Raw genomic sequence first — 16,189 nt, 5'->3', positions numbered from 1 at the left:
TATGGTTCAGGTTTAGCCTTGAACTCACTGTTTAACCCAGGCTGGCATCCAACCTGGAGAGATCCTCCTGCCTTATTTCCCGAGTGCTGGGTTAACAGCCATGCACCACCATGCTCAGTGAACAAGAAGAAAATTAAAAAGACAGCAGAGGAAAAAAGCAGGCCTGCTAACTCTGATGGCACCTGGAAGGCCACAGCTCCGTGTAAGACAGCACTTCAGAGAAAATGTCACTGGGTCCCCCTTTCTCGTTATGGAACAAGGATTCCCTCCATCAGCGGGCCTTCAGATGAAGAATCTCCCTGAGCCCACAGGCTCTCCAGAGGGGCACAGGAGGATGGATGGGACCAGAGATGAAGAAGTGGCGATCCTGCAATGTACCAGGGTGCGGGATGTCTCCTCATTTCCTTTGCTGTTGGGATTAGGCAGGACATGAGAAATGATGGTCTTTCAGTAACTTTCCTTTCCTGTTCCCTGTTGCATCCATAAGCAGAAAGGAAGAATTTCAACAAGTAGGAAGGGCTGAAGAATTCTGGCAAGGGGCCACCTGTGTGTCTCCTTCCCTTCCCTTCATACTCAGCAGCTGGCTGTATCCTGTGCGGCAAGTGTGTGAAGGAACCGTGGGCAGGTGGGGCATCTGTGCAGGCAAGGAAGAGCAGGAACCTGGTCTCTGGTCACCAACTGGGAGAGCAGTTCCTTCACCTGTCTTGCCCAGGGTGGTACCTGCTTCCTAAGATGTCATGTACCTCCCTCCAGGTTTTCGAAGATGCCTCAGCAATCTCTCTTCCAATTAGAATGAATGCAGTTACTTGTATATAAAAGTAAAGGGTTAGCATCCAAGTCAAGGATACCTCTCAGACCTCAGAATTTGCAACCAATTTGATGTCATCAGGGAACACTGATTTGAACCCTAATTAAGTTCAATGTTAACCCCCTTCAAAAAAATATCATTCTTCTCACTGGAAGACTTCTAACATACAAAATTATATCCGATTCATATCATATTTCACATTTCATCAGTTAAAATTTTTTGGAAATTTATTTTCACTCTTGTTACATATTTACCTATGTAATCCCTGAGCGTGAACTTTTGATCCAGAAAGTCTGAAATATTTACTACCTCACCCTTTAGAGATTCTCTTTGTTTAACAACCTACCTGTTTAACAACTGTTCAGATTCACAACCAATGTGTGCTTTTTGGATTTACTTCCTGCAACTCAGACTTATGACCCATCTTTTTTTGCTGTGTGTGGATACAATTCTGTACATCATATTTAGAGAGCCTTCATGACTTTTTTGGTACAGTACACTTAGTTGATATAGTACTGTAATTTTTAATAAAAATTTTAAAAGTACTATATTTTTATTGATTGTACTGTACAGTATGAATCTGTAGCTTTATGTTCTGTCATATATTACTGTACTGTGTGTAAGAGCTATGGAAATAAAAAGGCACATCATCAAGTTAGAGTTTCTTTTCACCATTTCTTTGATCTGAATATTGTAATGTACATACTATAGACACTCCCTTATTTAGTGCCATGACCACTTCGTTTCAGGAGCGAAACTCAGTCATTCAATGAGGAATATCTGAACAGAAAGAGTCTGTAGATTCCTGCTCTACCTGTGAAAGCCCTTTCCCTGTTTGGGAGCCCCGGGGCAGAGCAGGAGAACTTGGTTTCAATATTATACTAAGTGTCTCCTCAGGGCTTGGTGAGAGAACAAGGGGAAGAGGGGGCACAAGAAGAGAATCACATAGACAGAACCAAAGTGGTCAAGGTACTCTGGCAGAGATGAGAATTAAAACAATGAGGACAGGAGAAAGAAAGGGAGCAGTAACCCTGTCAGAATGCCTGCCTCATAAAGGACACAGACATGGCTTCCCCTTGGTCAAAGAATTCCCTCCCAGACAACAGGGCACAAATGGTAGGAGAAGTTTCTGAAATGGGCGCTGCTACTGTATCTAGGAAACATCTCCACAAATGAATATCCCTGTGCATTAATCACCTCAGGAGGCAACAATAATTCACTTAATATGTTCAGTTTATTTTATTGGTGTGTATTACATAAGACACCCATTAATGATAAAGGCTTTCTAACAGCATATTCACTAATACAGAACATTGTCGTCTTCTTTCATTAACTACTAGCTTTTTATCATTTGCCCACTTTTTTGGCATTAGTGAAAAACTATAAATAGAATGATTCTATTAACTATAAATCCAATCATACATAAAGCTATTTTAATCAGTAAAACATAAATCATCCCCTGGTACATTAATACATACCTTAACCTCACGAAGGTTCATGCATTCCTCCCAGGAATAAAACTTTCTTTTCATTCTAAAAGAGAAGAAATAGCATGTTCATTCCCAGTTGCAGGCTAAATTTTATTTTTTTTAATGTTTTCATTCTGACCTAATCAATACTGCTTGAAGGTGATTTTGATTTCTACCAAACATGATATCGTTCAAAATAGCATTTAAAGCCAGGTGTGGTTGTGCATGCCTGTAATCCCAGCACTTGGGAGGCTGAGGTAGGAGGATCACTGTGAGTTCAAGACCAGCCTGGGCTACATAGTGAGTTCCAGGTCAGTCTCAACTATATAGTGAAACCCTGTCTCAAACAAACAAACAAAAACCCAGCATTTAAGACCTGGCATTGCAATCGAGTCTAAATCACAAAATTTCCCAGCAGTGCTGGTATGCTACAGTGCAAGAAACCTGGACTGTTGTCTTGCTCTCCCACTAATGAGCCAGTCTTCCCAGGAGGGGACTCTCTCAGGCTTATTCTGTCTAGAACAGGGCTGCCCAAAAGAACTTCCTATGTTAGTGAAAATGTTCTGTGGCATCCAACATGCTAACCACTCCATGCGTGGCTATTGTGCAACACCAGGATGGAATTTTAGTCTTACTTCAGTTTAATGTAGAGGCCAAGTATGGTAATGCACTACGATACTAAGCAGTATGCTCTGCACGCCCCCAGAACAGAGGTTGGCAGACTACAGCGCATGGGCCAAATTCACTCCACCATCTGCTTTCATACAGCCAGTGAGTTAGGAATGGTATTTGTGTTTTTAAATACTTAGGGAAGACAATCACAAGAATAACATTTTGTCATATGTGAAAGTTACACAAAATCAAAAGTTCAGTTTCTATAAATGAAAGCTTACAGGAACACAACACACTCACTCATTTGTCTGTGTACCACCCTCTGAAACAGATAGACAGGTGAGGAAACTAAAGTACAGGAGAGGTGCACGTCACTCCCCAGGTCTCAAGCTGGTCACTAACAGAACAACTTCTACCTCTCCAGCTCTCTCTGACACTCTGTTCTTGCCACAGCATTTCCTGCTTGAGTGATCAATTCCTTTATTCACGCTCCAGATATTACTCATCTCTCTCCTGCGGGTAGGTGCTGTCTCAAGCACTGGAGAACAATGACAAGAAAGACATCCCTCATGGAGCTAGTATCAAAGGAGGAAGGTTGAAAATAATTTTCGTTGGCTAAATGGAAAGACATGGGGTAATCTGAGAATGGACTCAAAAGGGACCCAATCTAGTCTGGTCCATGAGGGAAAACTCCTCTCACGAACAGCTATTCCAACCCAGACCTGAAGGGTGAGAGGAATTCAGTCAGGTCAGAGGCATGAGGAAAGAGTACCATACGTAAGACCTGAGCTCAAGAAGCTGAAAGGCGGCAAGACTGAAGCAAAAGAAAAAAGACAAAGTGACAAGAGACAGGCTGAAGAAAACAAGCAGGGGCCAAATGACGCAGCAGTTTGTAGGTCACATTTAAAATGTGGGGCTTAACCCTAAACTAACAGGAAGACACCAAGAGCTGTCTTGGTTTAGACTCCCCGCAAAGCAGAGACGAGTATGCGGATAATGTGAGTGTACTCAGGAAGTGATTCCAGGAAGCCAGGGCAAAGAGCAGAGAAACAGAAAATAAAGAGATGGGAAGTCCTAACAAGAGCACAGGACTCAGCTAACCTCAAGGTGGGCAGCCGGGGCTTAGGCTTGTTAGGACACTGAATCAGGTGGGACACAAAGAACGTTTGACACAATCAGATTGTGTGTTTAAAACAGTCTTCTGTATGGTGTGAGTAGGGGATGGAGGGGAAGCTAGGAGCCCTACAGAGACCAAGTGTTCAGGTGGTAAAGGGTAATGGGCTGAATGGGACACTTTAGAGAGAACACAGAGAAGTAGGTTCCGTAGAATTAACAGGACTGGACAGCCCAAAATGAGGGATGTGGAGGAAGAAAGTCAGGAGGATACTTCAGAGGTTTTAAAGGAATGGTAGTGTCATTTATCAAGATAAGTAAGAGCAAAGGTAAAAGAGGAGAGTTCAGTTTTGGGCATGATGCCTTTGAAATGTCTGCATGGCATCCAAAAGGAGCTGCTGAGAAGGCAATTGGCCATGGATGGGTCTAGCAGGAAGACTCTAAGGCAGTCCCCAGTCACCTCCCTTTCCTGGTACTCACACATACACATATATTTATATGTACAACCCTCTCCTTGCTTCTAAGAATCACTTGCTTCTAACCTTTGAAATATAGTGATCTGAGTAGATGTCACTACAGTGATTACAGTGTTACCTCAGTTCACGAACTTAATTCCTTCCACGATGCTGGATGCAAACCAAATTGAACAAGAACTGAATCAAATTGCCCCATGAGGTCAACATTGAACCTAACCATTAAATATGATTCAGTTCTCGCCCAATCTGGTTTGCAACCAGCATTGTGGAAGGAATTGAGTTCGTGAACTGAGATACATACACTGCAGTTTATAAAAGCAAAAAAGATATGACTTCCATCTTAGAAGACTCTCTTAACGTTTTGTTATTGTCCATGACTTGATGGAGCAAGCAGCTGGGTTGTGAGTTGTTCTTTGTAGAGTTTCACTGGGCAAGAACCTGGCGGCAGCCAAAGCAAGCAGAAATCTGAGGTCCTTGTCACAGCAGCACACCAGGTTCTAAAGCTGCCGGCAATCACATGTGTAAACTCAGAAGTGGACCATTCCCCAGCCCAGCCTTCAGTGAGACCTGAGTGCACCCATAAGAGAATTTGAAACACACAGCTCAGCTAAGCTGTGCTGACCCACAGAAGCTGAGATGATAACCATGTGCTGTTTTAAACTATTAAGGGTAGGAACAGACTGTGGCATGGCAACACATAGCTAACACAACAGATCTGGACTCCAAATGCAAAGATTAAGTATGCAGGGGGAATAAGACACAAATCACCAGGGCACCCCACATTTGAGTGACTGAATTAAGTCACTTAAATTCTCAGAGCTTCATTTCCTTTCCTGTGAAATGATAGTTATTAGCCTGCTTGTCATTACTTCACAAGATAAGAAAACATGAGAAAAGTACTCATGCTGTTTGTAAAGTAGTAAAGTAATAAGGCCAACATGGTAGTCTTTTAAGACTTCTAATACGAGAACTGAAGAAAACACCTCCCATCCACTCCCCTTTAGGGACGTCTCAAAGACAGGGGATGAAGGGGATAAACTTGAAACTACCTTGATGATGTACAGTTGAAGATGAATTCGCCAGAACAGAGGACGACACTTACTTTTTAATAGCAATCAGTTCCCCAGATTCAATGCTTCTTCCTAGCAGGACAGAACCATAGGTCCCATCCCCGAGCTGCTTGATCATCGTGTATCTATTCATGGTGGGCCTGCTCAGGCTGGCTATGCATTTCAGGGCCGAGGCGGTTCGGTCCTGCAGGCCTCCCCAGAGTGTAACCAGATTTTTCGATGGCAGCACCAGCACGAGGTATTCAATAGGATGTGACTATCTCCCCAATACATATTTTCAAAGAACAGTCTTCTGCCTATATGGAAAAATGAGAGATAAGGACAAAAGCTTATGTACATTTCGAGTGTGTACATTGTTCAGAGAACTCTTAACTCCCAGCCTGCCACAGTTCCTACAAAGTTTTATTGGGCACAGCCATACCCATACACTTGCAGAGTGTTTATGGCTACTACAGCGAGGTGAGTGTCTGGATGTTCTGGAGAGTCAAGGAACTCACCACCTGGACCTCTGCAAAAAAACACTGTCAGCCCCTGATCTAAATAATGCTCTTTTCTAAATTTTTTAAAAATGAAACTAGAGAGACTATGCTTAGAAAGAAACAAAATGTACCAGCTCCAATTCAGTACTTTTCTGCTGACTAGTCGTTCTGGGCAAATGCTGTATGATAACTGTGGTTGATGAAAACTGCTGAACTGTGAGAATCCGTGCTAAATATACTGTGTTCTGTAGACTTCAGCTACAATTACCAAAGTAAACACAGAGCCACAAAATGTTACAGCTAAGTTCTTCAGAATCTACATGTGTCCCATGAACTCCTTGTAGCTAAGCATCAACAGCATTAGTTTTCCTATTAGACATTCAGAAGCTCAACAGCTAGTTTTTCAAAGTGTAGAATGTACCCCCTTTAATATCATCATCCAGTGTGTGATTGATTTTTTGAGGCAAAGTTCACCATCTAGCCCAGGCTAGCTTTAAACTTGCTGGTCTTGGGCTTGTGATACTCCTGCCACACCCTCCCAAGAGCAGGGATTAAAGCTATGCACTGCCATACACAGCTGTGTCTTGTTTTACTAAGTCACTGATTTTTTAAAAATTTATGTAATTGAGAGTCACTCAGTCTGCCTAAAATAAAGAAACTGTATAACTTAAGTGATCGTAATGCCTTCCGGCAAACAACCAATTGTAATGCTTAAATAAGAACAATAAAAGTGAACTTAAAAAAAATATGGTTTCCAAACTAATAATCTGAAGACTCAGAAAAATGACTGGAAGAATGTGAAATTCTGCATCTAAGCCCATCTATGCAGCTTCTCTTTCCAGAATTCTAATCAATAAAGAAAAAAGGTAAATAAGAGATTCACTACTAGGCTATTACTATAGTAAGATTTATTGCAGGCAAGGCTCACTGATCAATGCAAAAATTATTGGAAACAAGTTATTTGTATAGTCTTGAAGTATCTCTAAGATATTTATCAACTTCAGGGGGGAAAGATGGTAACTGCAGAGGGAGAAAACAGCAAAAACACCCCTGCCCAAGTGATGAAGTTCAACAACATCACTATTAATAATCATGACTTTGTATACTCTGGGCACGAGTCAAAGAGAAGGGTTCCAAGGACCGGGGATTTAGCTCAGTGGTTCGGTGGCCTGCCTTGCAAGTGCAAGGACCCGAGTTCAATCCCTGGTACAAAAAGAAAAAAAAAAGAGAGAGAGAGAGAGAAGGGTTCCACATCCTTTCTGCAGTATTCTTATCAACAGTGTAGAAGGGCTGGGGATTTGGCCTTGTAGTTCCTTCCAGTACCTGCCTCACAAGTGCAAGGACCCGAGTTCAATCCCCATACCAAAACAAAACAAAACAAACAAACAAAAAACCCCCCAAACAATGTAGAGTATCCATCACAGACCCAGAATGAGGAATGTAGTATTGTACAAACAAGGGGCCTGTATTCATCAGAAGTGTCAAGATGATAAAAGACAAAGACAGACTGAGGTACTGTTACCCTGGAGGCAGTTAAGGAGAAATGAGAACTAAAAGTTGTGTGGAATCCTAGACAAGATCTTCAGGCAGAAAAGCCACTAGCGGAAGGAAAAGTTGATACATTTGAATGACACTCGTAGCTCAGTCAATAATATCACACGAGTGCTAATTTCCAGGTTCTGATCATTGTTCTACAGTAATATAAGATGTTAATGTCAGGGGAACCCAGGTGGAGTTTCTAGGTCTCTGATTCTGTGTATAAATTTTCTAAGCCTAATTCAAAATTTAAAAATAACACTATGTACACATACAGATGGACGTAAGAGGATGTCAAACCGAAAACACAACATCCAAACATTGCCGGCAATACAATACATTGAAGAGGATCAGTTTTTACTCTGACTGTGAGCCTGACTGGGAGTTGTGGTTTGTCGTGGCTGCCCAGGATCAAGATGATGTGATACCACGTATTGCAAGGCTGGGGAAAAAGAAAAATCAAAACTCAAAATACAGTGTCTACTGAATGCATATAACTTCTGCACCATCATAAAGCTGAAAATTGTAATTGACCATTGTAAAATTGTGGGCCATCTGTACTCTCAAGTGGGTTGAACGAATATTTTGTTTGTGCACACATACATAAAGGGTGAAGGGCCCAAGGCATGAAAATGTTAAGAACTGGGTACATTTGGGTAAATGTTATACAGTGTTTTGAATTGTATCTCCCTCCCTTCAAATTCATAGGTTGAAGCTTTAATTCCCAAGCTTTAACTCTGTACGAGGAGACAGAGCCAGAGGTTATTCAGGTTCAGAGGTTATTCGGTTTCATAAAGGCATAAGGGGAGGGACCTCACAGATGAGAGTTGTGTAAACCCCTTCCTCCACCCTCTGCCAGGTAAGGACCACCTGGAAGGCTTTTACTATGGAAGAAGAGTGCACTCGCCAGCAGAAATCAGATGCTGCTGTGAGTGTCTTATCCTGTACTTCTCAGTCTCCAGAGCCAAAGAAAATAAATGTCTGCTGGTTGAGACACCAGTCTATGATATCCTGCTCTGGTGAACACAGCAAACTGAGATAGGGTACATGAGTATTCTTTGTACTACTCTTGCAACTATTCTGTGAGTTTGACATCACCCTAGATTACAATGTTTTAAATTTCTCCTCAAAACAGAGAAGGAACCTTTAAAAAGATATGTACATTAAACGCTTTATTTTAGTTTCGTATACACAAATGTAGATTTATTTAATGTGACTTGCTCAGAAGACAGAACAGTATGTTTCTTCTGTTGATAATCACTGTCTTGTTGATTATCTAGGATTCAAAAGAACATAAAAAGAGTACCTGGCTCTCAGCACAAGCAAGTCTGGCTCCACATCTCTTTCCACCTCTTTTTCTTCTTATTCATATTTATCTTCATATATTTTTGACAGACCACATATGATTTCCATACAATCTATAAGTAATTTTCTAACAAACTAAGGCTCCCAAACCATTGTTGTACACCATCTTCCCAAAAAATTGGAACTTTGATTTGTCAGAAATTATCTAACTAATGAACTAGGGACTAGAAACAATAGGAACTCAAAGTTTTTTAATTGGGGAACTAACATGATCAGATTTGAAATTGTAATCCAGTTAGAAAATTTTTCTTCATGTCAAATCAAGTTGCATATGCTAATTTAAGCTATTTTTTCATGTTTAGCCTTTTGTGTATATAAAAAATTATATAAAAATTAGTAATCAAGTGTGTGTCTTTTGCCCTTCTCCTGCCTTAATTGCACGACCTTTTCTCATAGGACCCATTTTCCATTCCTTTAATTATCTCTGAATCTTCACACACTTCATCTCCTTGATGAATTGTGGTGACCAAAATGTAATAATGATCTCTGTTACCCTAGCATGTAGGCTTGCCCTGCCTTTTTTTTTTTAGAACAGTGTCATTCTAGTGCTAGCTCAGATCTAGCCAGATCTAGCAATTATTAATAACAAAAGTCTTTCTTTGATAGCTAATTCCCCACTATTTTTCATTCACTTAAATCGCATGATTGGAACAATGCTTTGTAGATTAATATTGAGAAAACTATTTGTAAAATAATTAAGAGCTTCATAGATTGGATCATTCATTCAACACACAATCACCCTAACAATTTCTCTTTGTTACAATTTTTCATATTGTCAAGGAACAAAATTCCATTATTCTGGCAAGATCTGACTATCATCATACCGTGGTAGATGCTTTCTAATATCTTCCTATTTTGGGTAGTTACATTACAACTGTATGACAGATTAAACTAGTATCTCTTCATGCACTGATGTCAGCTTGAAAGTGTGTAATTCTAGTCAAACTGTAATGTGTAAACATTAGTCAAGGTCTTTGGGGCACATTAAAGATCACATAATGATCTTTCCTTTAAATCACAACTAGCTCATGCAAGAAAAATGCAAAAAGTGCTATAAGAATATGGTTGCGAGAGAAACCAATTCTTTGGGAGGAAGGGAGAAATCAGATAAACCTTCAAGAAAGAGATAGTATTGAGATATTGAAGAAAAAGTAACTTTATTATGCAGAAGAGAGAAAGGAAGAAGCAGATCAGAAGTGGGGACTTCACATGGACAGTTTCCAAAGTTTTCTAGGTGGAGCTACAGCATAAAACCAATAGAAATGGGAAATGGGAAGAAATAGCAGTAGGGAAAAGGCAGGAAATAGCTAGAAACTAAGGGTGGAGCTCATTATGAAGGGGTGTGTGTATCCTGCAAGAGTTTGACTTTTATCCTGTACAAGAGAGACCTCCAGAGTCTGTAAGAGAGAAACAGCAATAGGAAGAGCCCTCTGGGGACTGGATGTTAAATAGAAAGAATACAAGCAAAAATATTGGTAAATGTACTACTGCAATTGTTCAGGTAATGTGGTGAGGGCCTGAATAAATGTACTGGACTGAGTGAATCTGAGATATAGGAGGAGATTCAGTTTGGGATAGGGAATGTGTGGGTATAGGTTATTTGAGTAATGTCACAAGGTGTGGGTGTTTTTTTTCTGGGGTGTTGAATCTGAGGTATAAAGCTTCTCACTGAAATGCTCACTAGGCAGCTGCAAATATCTCTAAGGTTGCTTCTTTTCTTTTTTTCCCTAGAGGTAGTATATTACTGGAGCATTTATTAGAAACATAGTATTCAGACACAACTGATACACTACACAACTCTCAAGTACTCTATTCACATAGAACACAGTGTGAATGTTGCCCACTGTTTTCGTACAGCACAGCAGCCATGGGCAAAGACCAAGGAATAAGAAAGTCCCATGATATTGCTAAATTATGGATTAACTGTAGATTCCAAACTTCAAGTGAGATCAATGAACATACTGAAGGCCCCAAACAAAAGCACAAGATCAGCAGTTGAGGAAACACAGGCTGGTTGAGTCAAAGGAGACTTGGGAAGCCATGATAATTGTTTCAAGTATGCAAAGCAGTAGTATCAAAACGAACCATGAGCACTGTCTGAATTTTCTATTCTCCACACTAGTGAATTATTTCCCATGCTGAAAAAATGTAGTATTAGCCAGTTAGCATCAGAACAGAAGAAGCAGTCAATTCACAATTCTGAACATATTCTAGCAAGATTATAGATAGAGATACGTATGTGTGAAATCAGTATAGTTCAGTTAGTCATCATTTTTGTGGTGGCCCAAATATGTTGACTCCTGTCAGAATCAGAGTAAAAAACAAAAAGTCACTGTTTTCCTGGAGGAAATCAACAGGATGATGGACAGTGCACTAGAAGAAAAAGGGAACTGTGGCAGATTCCACTGCTACCCTATACAACAGCAGTGTTACCCTCTTGCTTAGTTTATGGAACCCTGATTTTATTCAGGATTCTTCATACTCAGCCATGATAATCACCTATTCCAGGCCCAAGCAAAGTAATTGCACTTCCTCCAAAAAAGTCCTACTAAGTCCTACTTCAGGCATAGGACTACGGATCTCAGGAGGTCAAAAGGAAAATAAGATGTGAGGGAAGAGAAAGGCTTCCAAGAAGGAATCTAGTCCCTGGTAATGGCAGTTGACAAGGAGCTGCTCTGTGTTTCTGCCTAGTTGTGCAAAGCTGTGTTATTTAGGGCCCAGGAAGCCTTTTGATGACTGAGACATCTGCTGACTGTGGTTAAACAGAAGGAAAGAGGCTAAGTCCTTCGTGCCACCAGTAGGGCTGCTGCATGATCTCTGAAAATAGCTGTCTTTGATTTCATGTTAGATGACCTAAGTAAAGGTCGTTTTTGTCTATCAAGTATAGCTGAAAGCATTCTAGCTCCTACTACAGTAAAGGAAATGAAATACAAAATTCATTGTTAGCATACTTATGAAGACAAAAATGTAGAGCAATGAAATGAAAATAAATTTTCTACTATCCTAAGCTTAACTTTTATGTATACTTCCATTTGGAAAGAACATATTGATATAAACATGATGGAAAATTCTTTTTTTTAATTTTTTAAAATTTTATTTTATTTTATTTTTTGACACAAAACCCTTAGTGGTTCAAAAAGGATTGCCCAAAACCGGCCCTAAGTTTCACTCAGGGATTGCTAGACAATTAGCTAGCTGGAAATGGACTTCCCTCTTCTCCCCAAGGTATTTACAAACTCAATTTCCCTTGATCCTCTACATCCCCCACAGGGTAGGCAGTTGCTTTTCCAGAATATTCCTATATATCTACAGCTGGCACTTAACCCCAGTTTCTGCAAATTCTCTGATTACTCCCTTGCAGATAAAAATGTTCTCATATCTACAGTGCATGTTCAACAAATTACAGTGGCCTGGCTTGGAGACAGTAAGAAAAGGGGAAACAATGCCACTCTTTCTTGCTATCTCTCCATTTATAATTTTTCTGCAATAGAACCACTTCCCTAATTCGTGCTGTATGAGCTTGTGGAATATGTGTAGCCCTGTCACACAGCATGTAGCAGTCATGAAGGGATCTCATCTTGCATGAAAATTGGAGCCCAATGTGGGGCCCTACTCTCTGCCACCCACAGTGCACCTGTGCCAGTAGAGCTATGTCAAAAATAGCCAAGGGACTCCTGAGTTTTTACAGGAAAAAAGTTTCAAGACACTAACAACTACTTTTATTGTACATTTCTCTTTGACATTTAGTGGAAAACACCTACATCTATCTAGTCAATTCTTCAAAGAAAGCAGACAAATACCAAATATGTAAAGTGTATACTCCAAATAGCTATGCATAAAGGTGGATATTTTTATGCATAAAGGTATGCATAAAGATGGGTACATATGCATAAAGGTAGGTATTTTTATTCACTCAGTGTTTTGAAAAACTCACTTAGAATAATAGCCACTGTGATGTTTAACTGTATCTAACTCAAGGGGCAGGGGACTTAGCTCAGTGCTTCCGCTGCCTGCCTTGCAAGTGCAAGGTCTCAAGTTCGATCCCCAGTACCAAAAAACAAACCCAAGCAACTGGATCTAACTCAGATCACAACTCAGTATAGAAATAAGTCTCTCCTTGGCCACTCTGCTTCCTCTCAGACATATCATATCTGCTTCTTGCCATATCTTCCCACAAGTCATCCCACAGAGACTCCAGCCCCAAAGTAAAAGCAGATTTTACTGTTTGGTTCCTTACAATTTCATTTAAAAATAAAAGCCAGCAGTTGTAGCAGTTGTGAAGGTTACCCACATTTGTGTTGTATAGTATAGAAAGATGTGAAATATTTGAAGTGAAAAATTAAGAATAAGGCCCTATGTTCAGTATTGAGACATATATCCAAAGAGCTGTGAGTAAAGGTTTGCTTTGCCATGCACCTGGAGTGGTGACACATACCTGTGACTGGGAGACACACAGGAAGGGGCAGCTCCTGCTGAGCCTGGAGAGAAGCGTGCTTCCGTGTGCAAGGAAGAGCCACTGCGGATCAACTCAAGAAAAGCCTGAGGCCACTACCAGATTCTAAATCACAGATAATTCCTCTTCTTATAAACATGTCACTTATCCACTTTATGAGCCATGGAACACTGACAAAAAATAATTTTTTATGAACATAAAGTGTTTCTTACCAACTATGTTATTTTCCCATAGCTGGTGTAACAAATTTCCCAAAACTTCCTGACTCAAAATAACAGAAATTTATTTATTCTCTGACACTTCTGGAGGGCAGAAACTGAACATCAGTGTCACTGGGCTGAAATGAAGCTGTGTCAGCACTTCCTCCAGAGGCTCAAGGCAGGGTCCCTTCTGGTCCTTGGCTTGTGGTTGTGTCACTCCAATCTCTGCCTCTCTCACCACACTCTTTTCTTTTGTCTGAAGATCTTTCTCTTACGAGTACTTGTGTTTGTATTTAAGGTCTACCCCAATATGCCAGAATAATCTCTCCATTTCCAATTCCTTAGACACATCTACAAATTCTATTTTGTCATACAAAGGTGACATTCACAGGTTGCTGGGATTAGAAAATGCTATCTTCATGAGATGTTGTTCAACCCATCATTTGCCAATAAAACACCCCAAAAACACTCACAAAATTATTTAAATTATACAGCAGTGGTTTGTATTCATTCAAGCTTGAGTGCTTTAGGAATAAAACCAGAAACTTATGTTTACTTAGAGAAATGGGTCTACCTCTTTTGAAATACAGAGAATACCCTTTAACTTTCACAGTAGACAAGACTTCATAACTCTAGCCCAGTGATGGTGAACTTTTTAGAGACCAAGTGCCCAAACTGCAACCCAAAATTTTATCCTGAAGTGCCAACACTGCAACTAAACTGGAATACCAAGGTTTTAATTTAGAAAAAAATAACTGTTATGGGATGCTCAGCTGTTAGGGCGATGTGGCTCGCAGGCCCCCCGAGAGTGAACTGCATCCCTGCTGCAGCACACATGCCATAAGTTCACTGCCACCGCTCTAGCCCGAACCCTTGGAGTAGATGGTGTTGGTACACAAGCGATTTCAGCTGTGTGAGCTACAGGCTGCACACTGGCTGTGCAGAGCCAAATCCACAGGCATGATTCAAATCAGTATTAAAACCACAACATTTCATAAACAAATTCAAATTTGGAGGCTTTTCTGGAAAACTGAAGACCTAACAACATGGGGTCTTTAGCCCCTCCAAGTCAATAAAAAGCTCTGTAGGAGGGGCATGTACTCCACTTCTCATCACTGGTCCTCCTGCCTGTTTCACCTGTCATTTTTTTTCAGTTGTCTTTTGGGGTGTTGTGCCCTGATAGCTACTTGTTTTACTGAAAGCAAAATAGTTCTCTTTTCCTATGCCTTTACCAAAAGTGACAAAGTAGAAGCCCAAAGAAAAGAAAGCCCTTGTGTTTAAAGAAACTCTTCTTTAGGAGAAAGCAACGATTTCTTATTATTTGATTGGCACCAATCCACTTTCCTTGAGTCTTCCATGTTTCCTCCTCTGCCCTAGTACAGACAGGTAACATTGCCTGGAAAGTGAGTGGAATGTAGCACCCGCCCCATCACCTCGCAGACAAGCATGGCAGAACCAGCAGCACTTCTAAATCCGGAACATTTCTGGTCAGGTCAAACAAAGTGATGATCTCTAGTTGGGACATGAAGGAGTGAAAGCACTGAGCATTTTGAAGTACTTATGTAAGGAGGTACAGAAAATAAATAGCAAAGGCTAAACTTCACATTTGGGCCATTCAGACAATTTTCCATAACCTGCTGTGTGTTCTTCTTCTAAGTACTTCTGACTGCAAGAAGCACCTTGATTTTTTTCACTCATGATGAGTGCTTTTTGCACTCATGAAAACTAATCCATACACAGTATCCTAACACATCAAATAAACCAGATGCAATAATATCAGCCATGCCACTAGGTTCCTCAGCGGCATCAACATGCTCATGGTGAAAGAAATTCAAAGACAACCTGGGTACTCCTTTCTGCTTGGCCCTAGCCTGCTGTGACTCAGGCCATTCTCCATCCTCTGATTTACTTTCAGGGTAATCAAGCATTGGATTTGATGCTGGGAGTTGTCTTCTCCTTTAATGCTCTGATTCTGTGAAGCCTGAACTTATCTAAGAAACAGACCGATAAATTCACTTTTCCTGCCCATGCACAAAGACCAGTGTGGAAGCCAGGGCCCTAGGTAGGCTCTCTACGCTCCACAGTGTCTGTATTTCATGACAGGAACAGGTCTCCCAGTGCCTCAGCTAAGACCTAAAGTTAAGAAGGCCTCTTTTTCTTCCTTCAGTCCATCTCACAATCTTATTCACAGCCTCCTGCCCCTACTCACACAGAGAGACAAAGCTGAGAGTCCTTGCTCATGATGCCATGGCACTGTCCCCACCTCGCTGCCAGCCCTTTCCCTGTGGCAAGTGACACTGTGGCAGGTCTTCTGCATCAGCTAAGACACAACCCACACTCCCTTTACCTTTGGGTCCTCATCACTTCCACCCCTTCCCTTGCACACAGCAGTCCTTGAAAATTGTCTGAATGCCCCAAATTTGAAGCTTAGCCTTTGCTATTTATTTTCTGTACTTCCTTATGTAAGTACTTCAAAATGCTCAGTGCTTTTATTCTTTTGTGTCCCAACTAAAGATCATCGCTTTGTTTGACCTGACCAGAAATGTTCTGAAGTTCTGAAGAGGAAGAACAGAAAATACCATAGCAAAAAAAAAAAAAAAAAAAAAAA

General features: G+C 40.7%; 1 protein-coding gene across 2 annotated transcripts in view; it reads right to left on the bottom strand.

Moving 5' to 3' along the window:
• Window positions 1–16,189, bottom strand: part of Cilk1 (ciliogenesis associated kinase 1) — a 58,755-nt gene that overhangs the window by 31,179 nt on the left and 11,387 nt on the right. For both annotated transcript variants that reach the window (XM_010630817.3, XM_010630816.3), the window contains exons 2-3: window positions 5,581–5,844; window positions 2,287–2,341 (exon numbers count right to left, since the gene is read on the bottom strand). In XM_010630817.3, coding sequence (XP_010629119.1) covers window positions 2,287–2,341; window positions 5,581–5,681 — 156 coding nt within the window. In that variant the 5' untranslated portion in view covers window positions 5,682–5,844. The remainder of the gene's footprint in view (window positions 1–2,286; window positions 2,342–5,580; window positions 5,845–16,189) is intronic.

This window comes from Fukomys damarensis, unplaced genomic scaffold, assembly GCF_012274545.1.
Source record: "Fukomys damarensis isolate Sample0158 unplaced genomic scaffold, DMR_v1.0_HiC HiC_scaffold_14, whole genome shotgun sequence".
In the NCBI taxonomy this organism is placed as follows: Eukaryota; Metazoa; Chordata; class Mammalia; order Rodentia; family Bathyergidae; genus Fukomys; species Fukomys damarensis.
The sequence above is the reverse complement of the archived record's forward strand: the minus strand, read 5'-3'. Positions and strand labels throughout refer to the sequence as shown.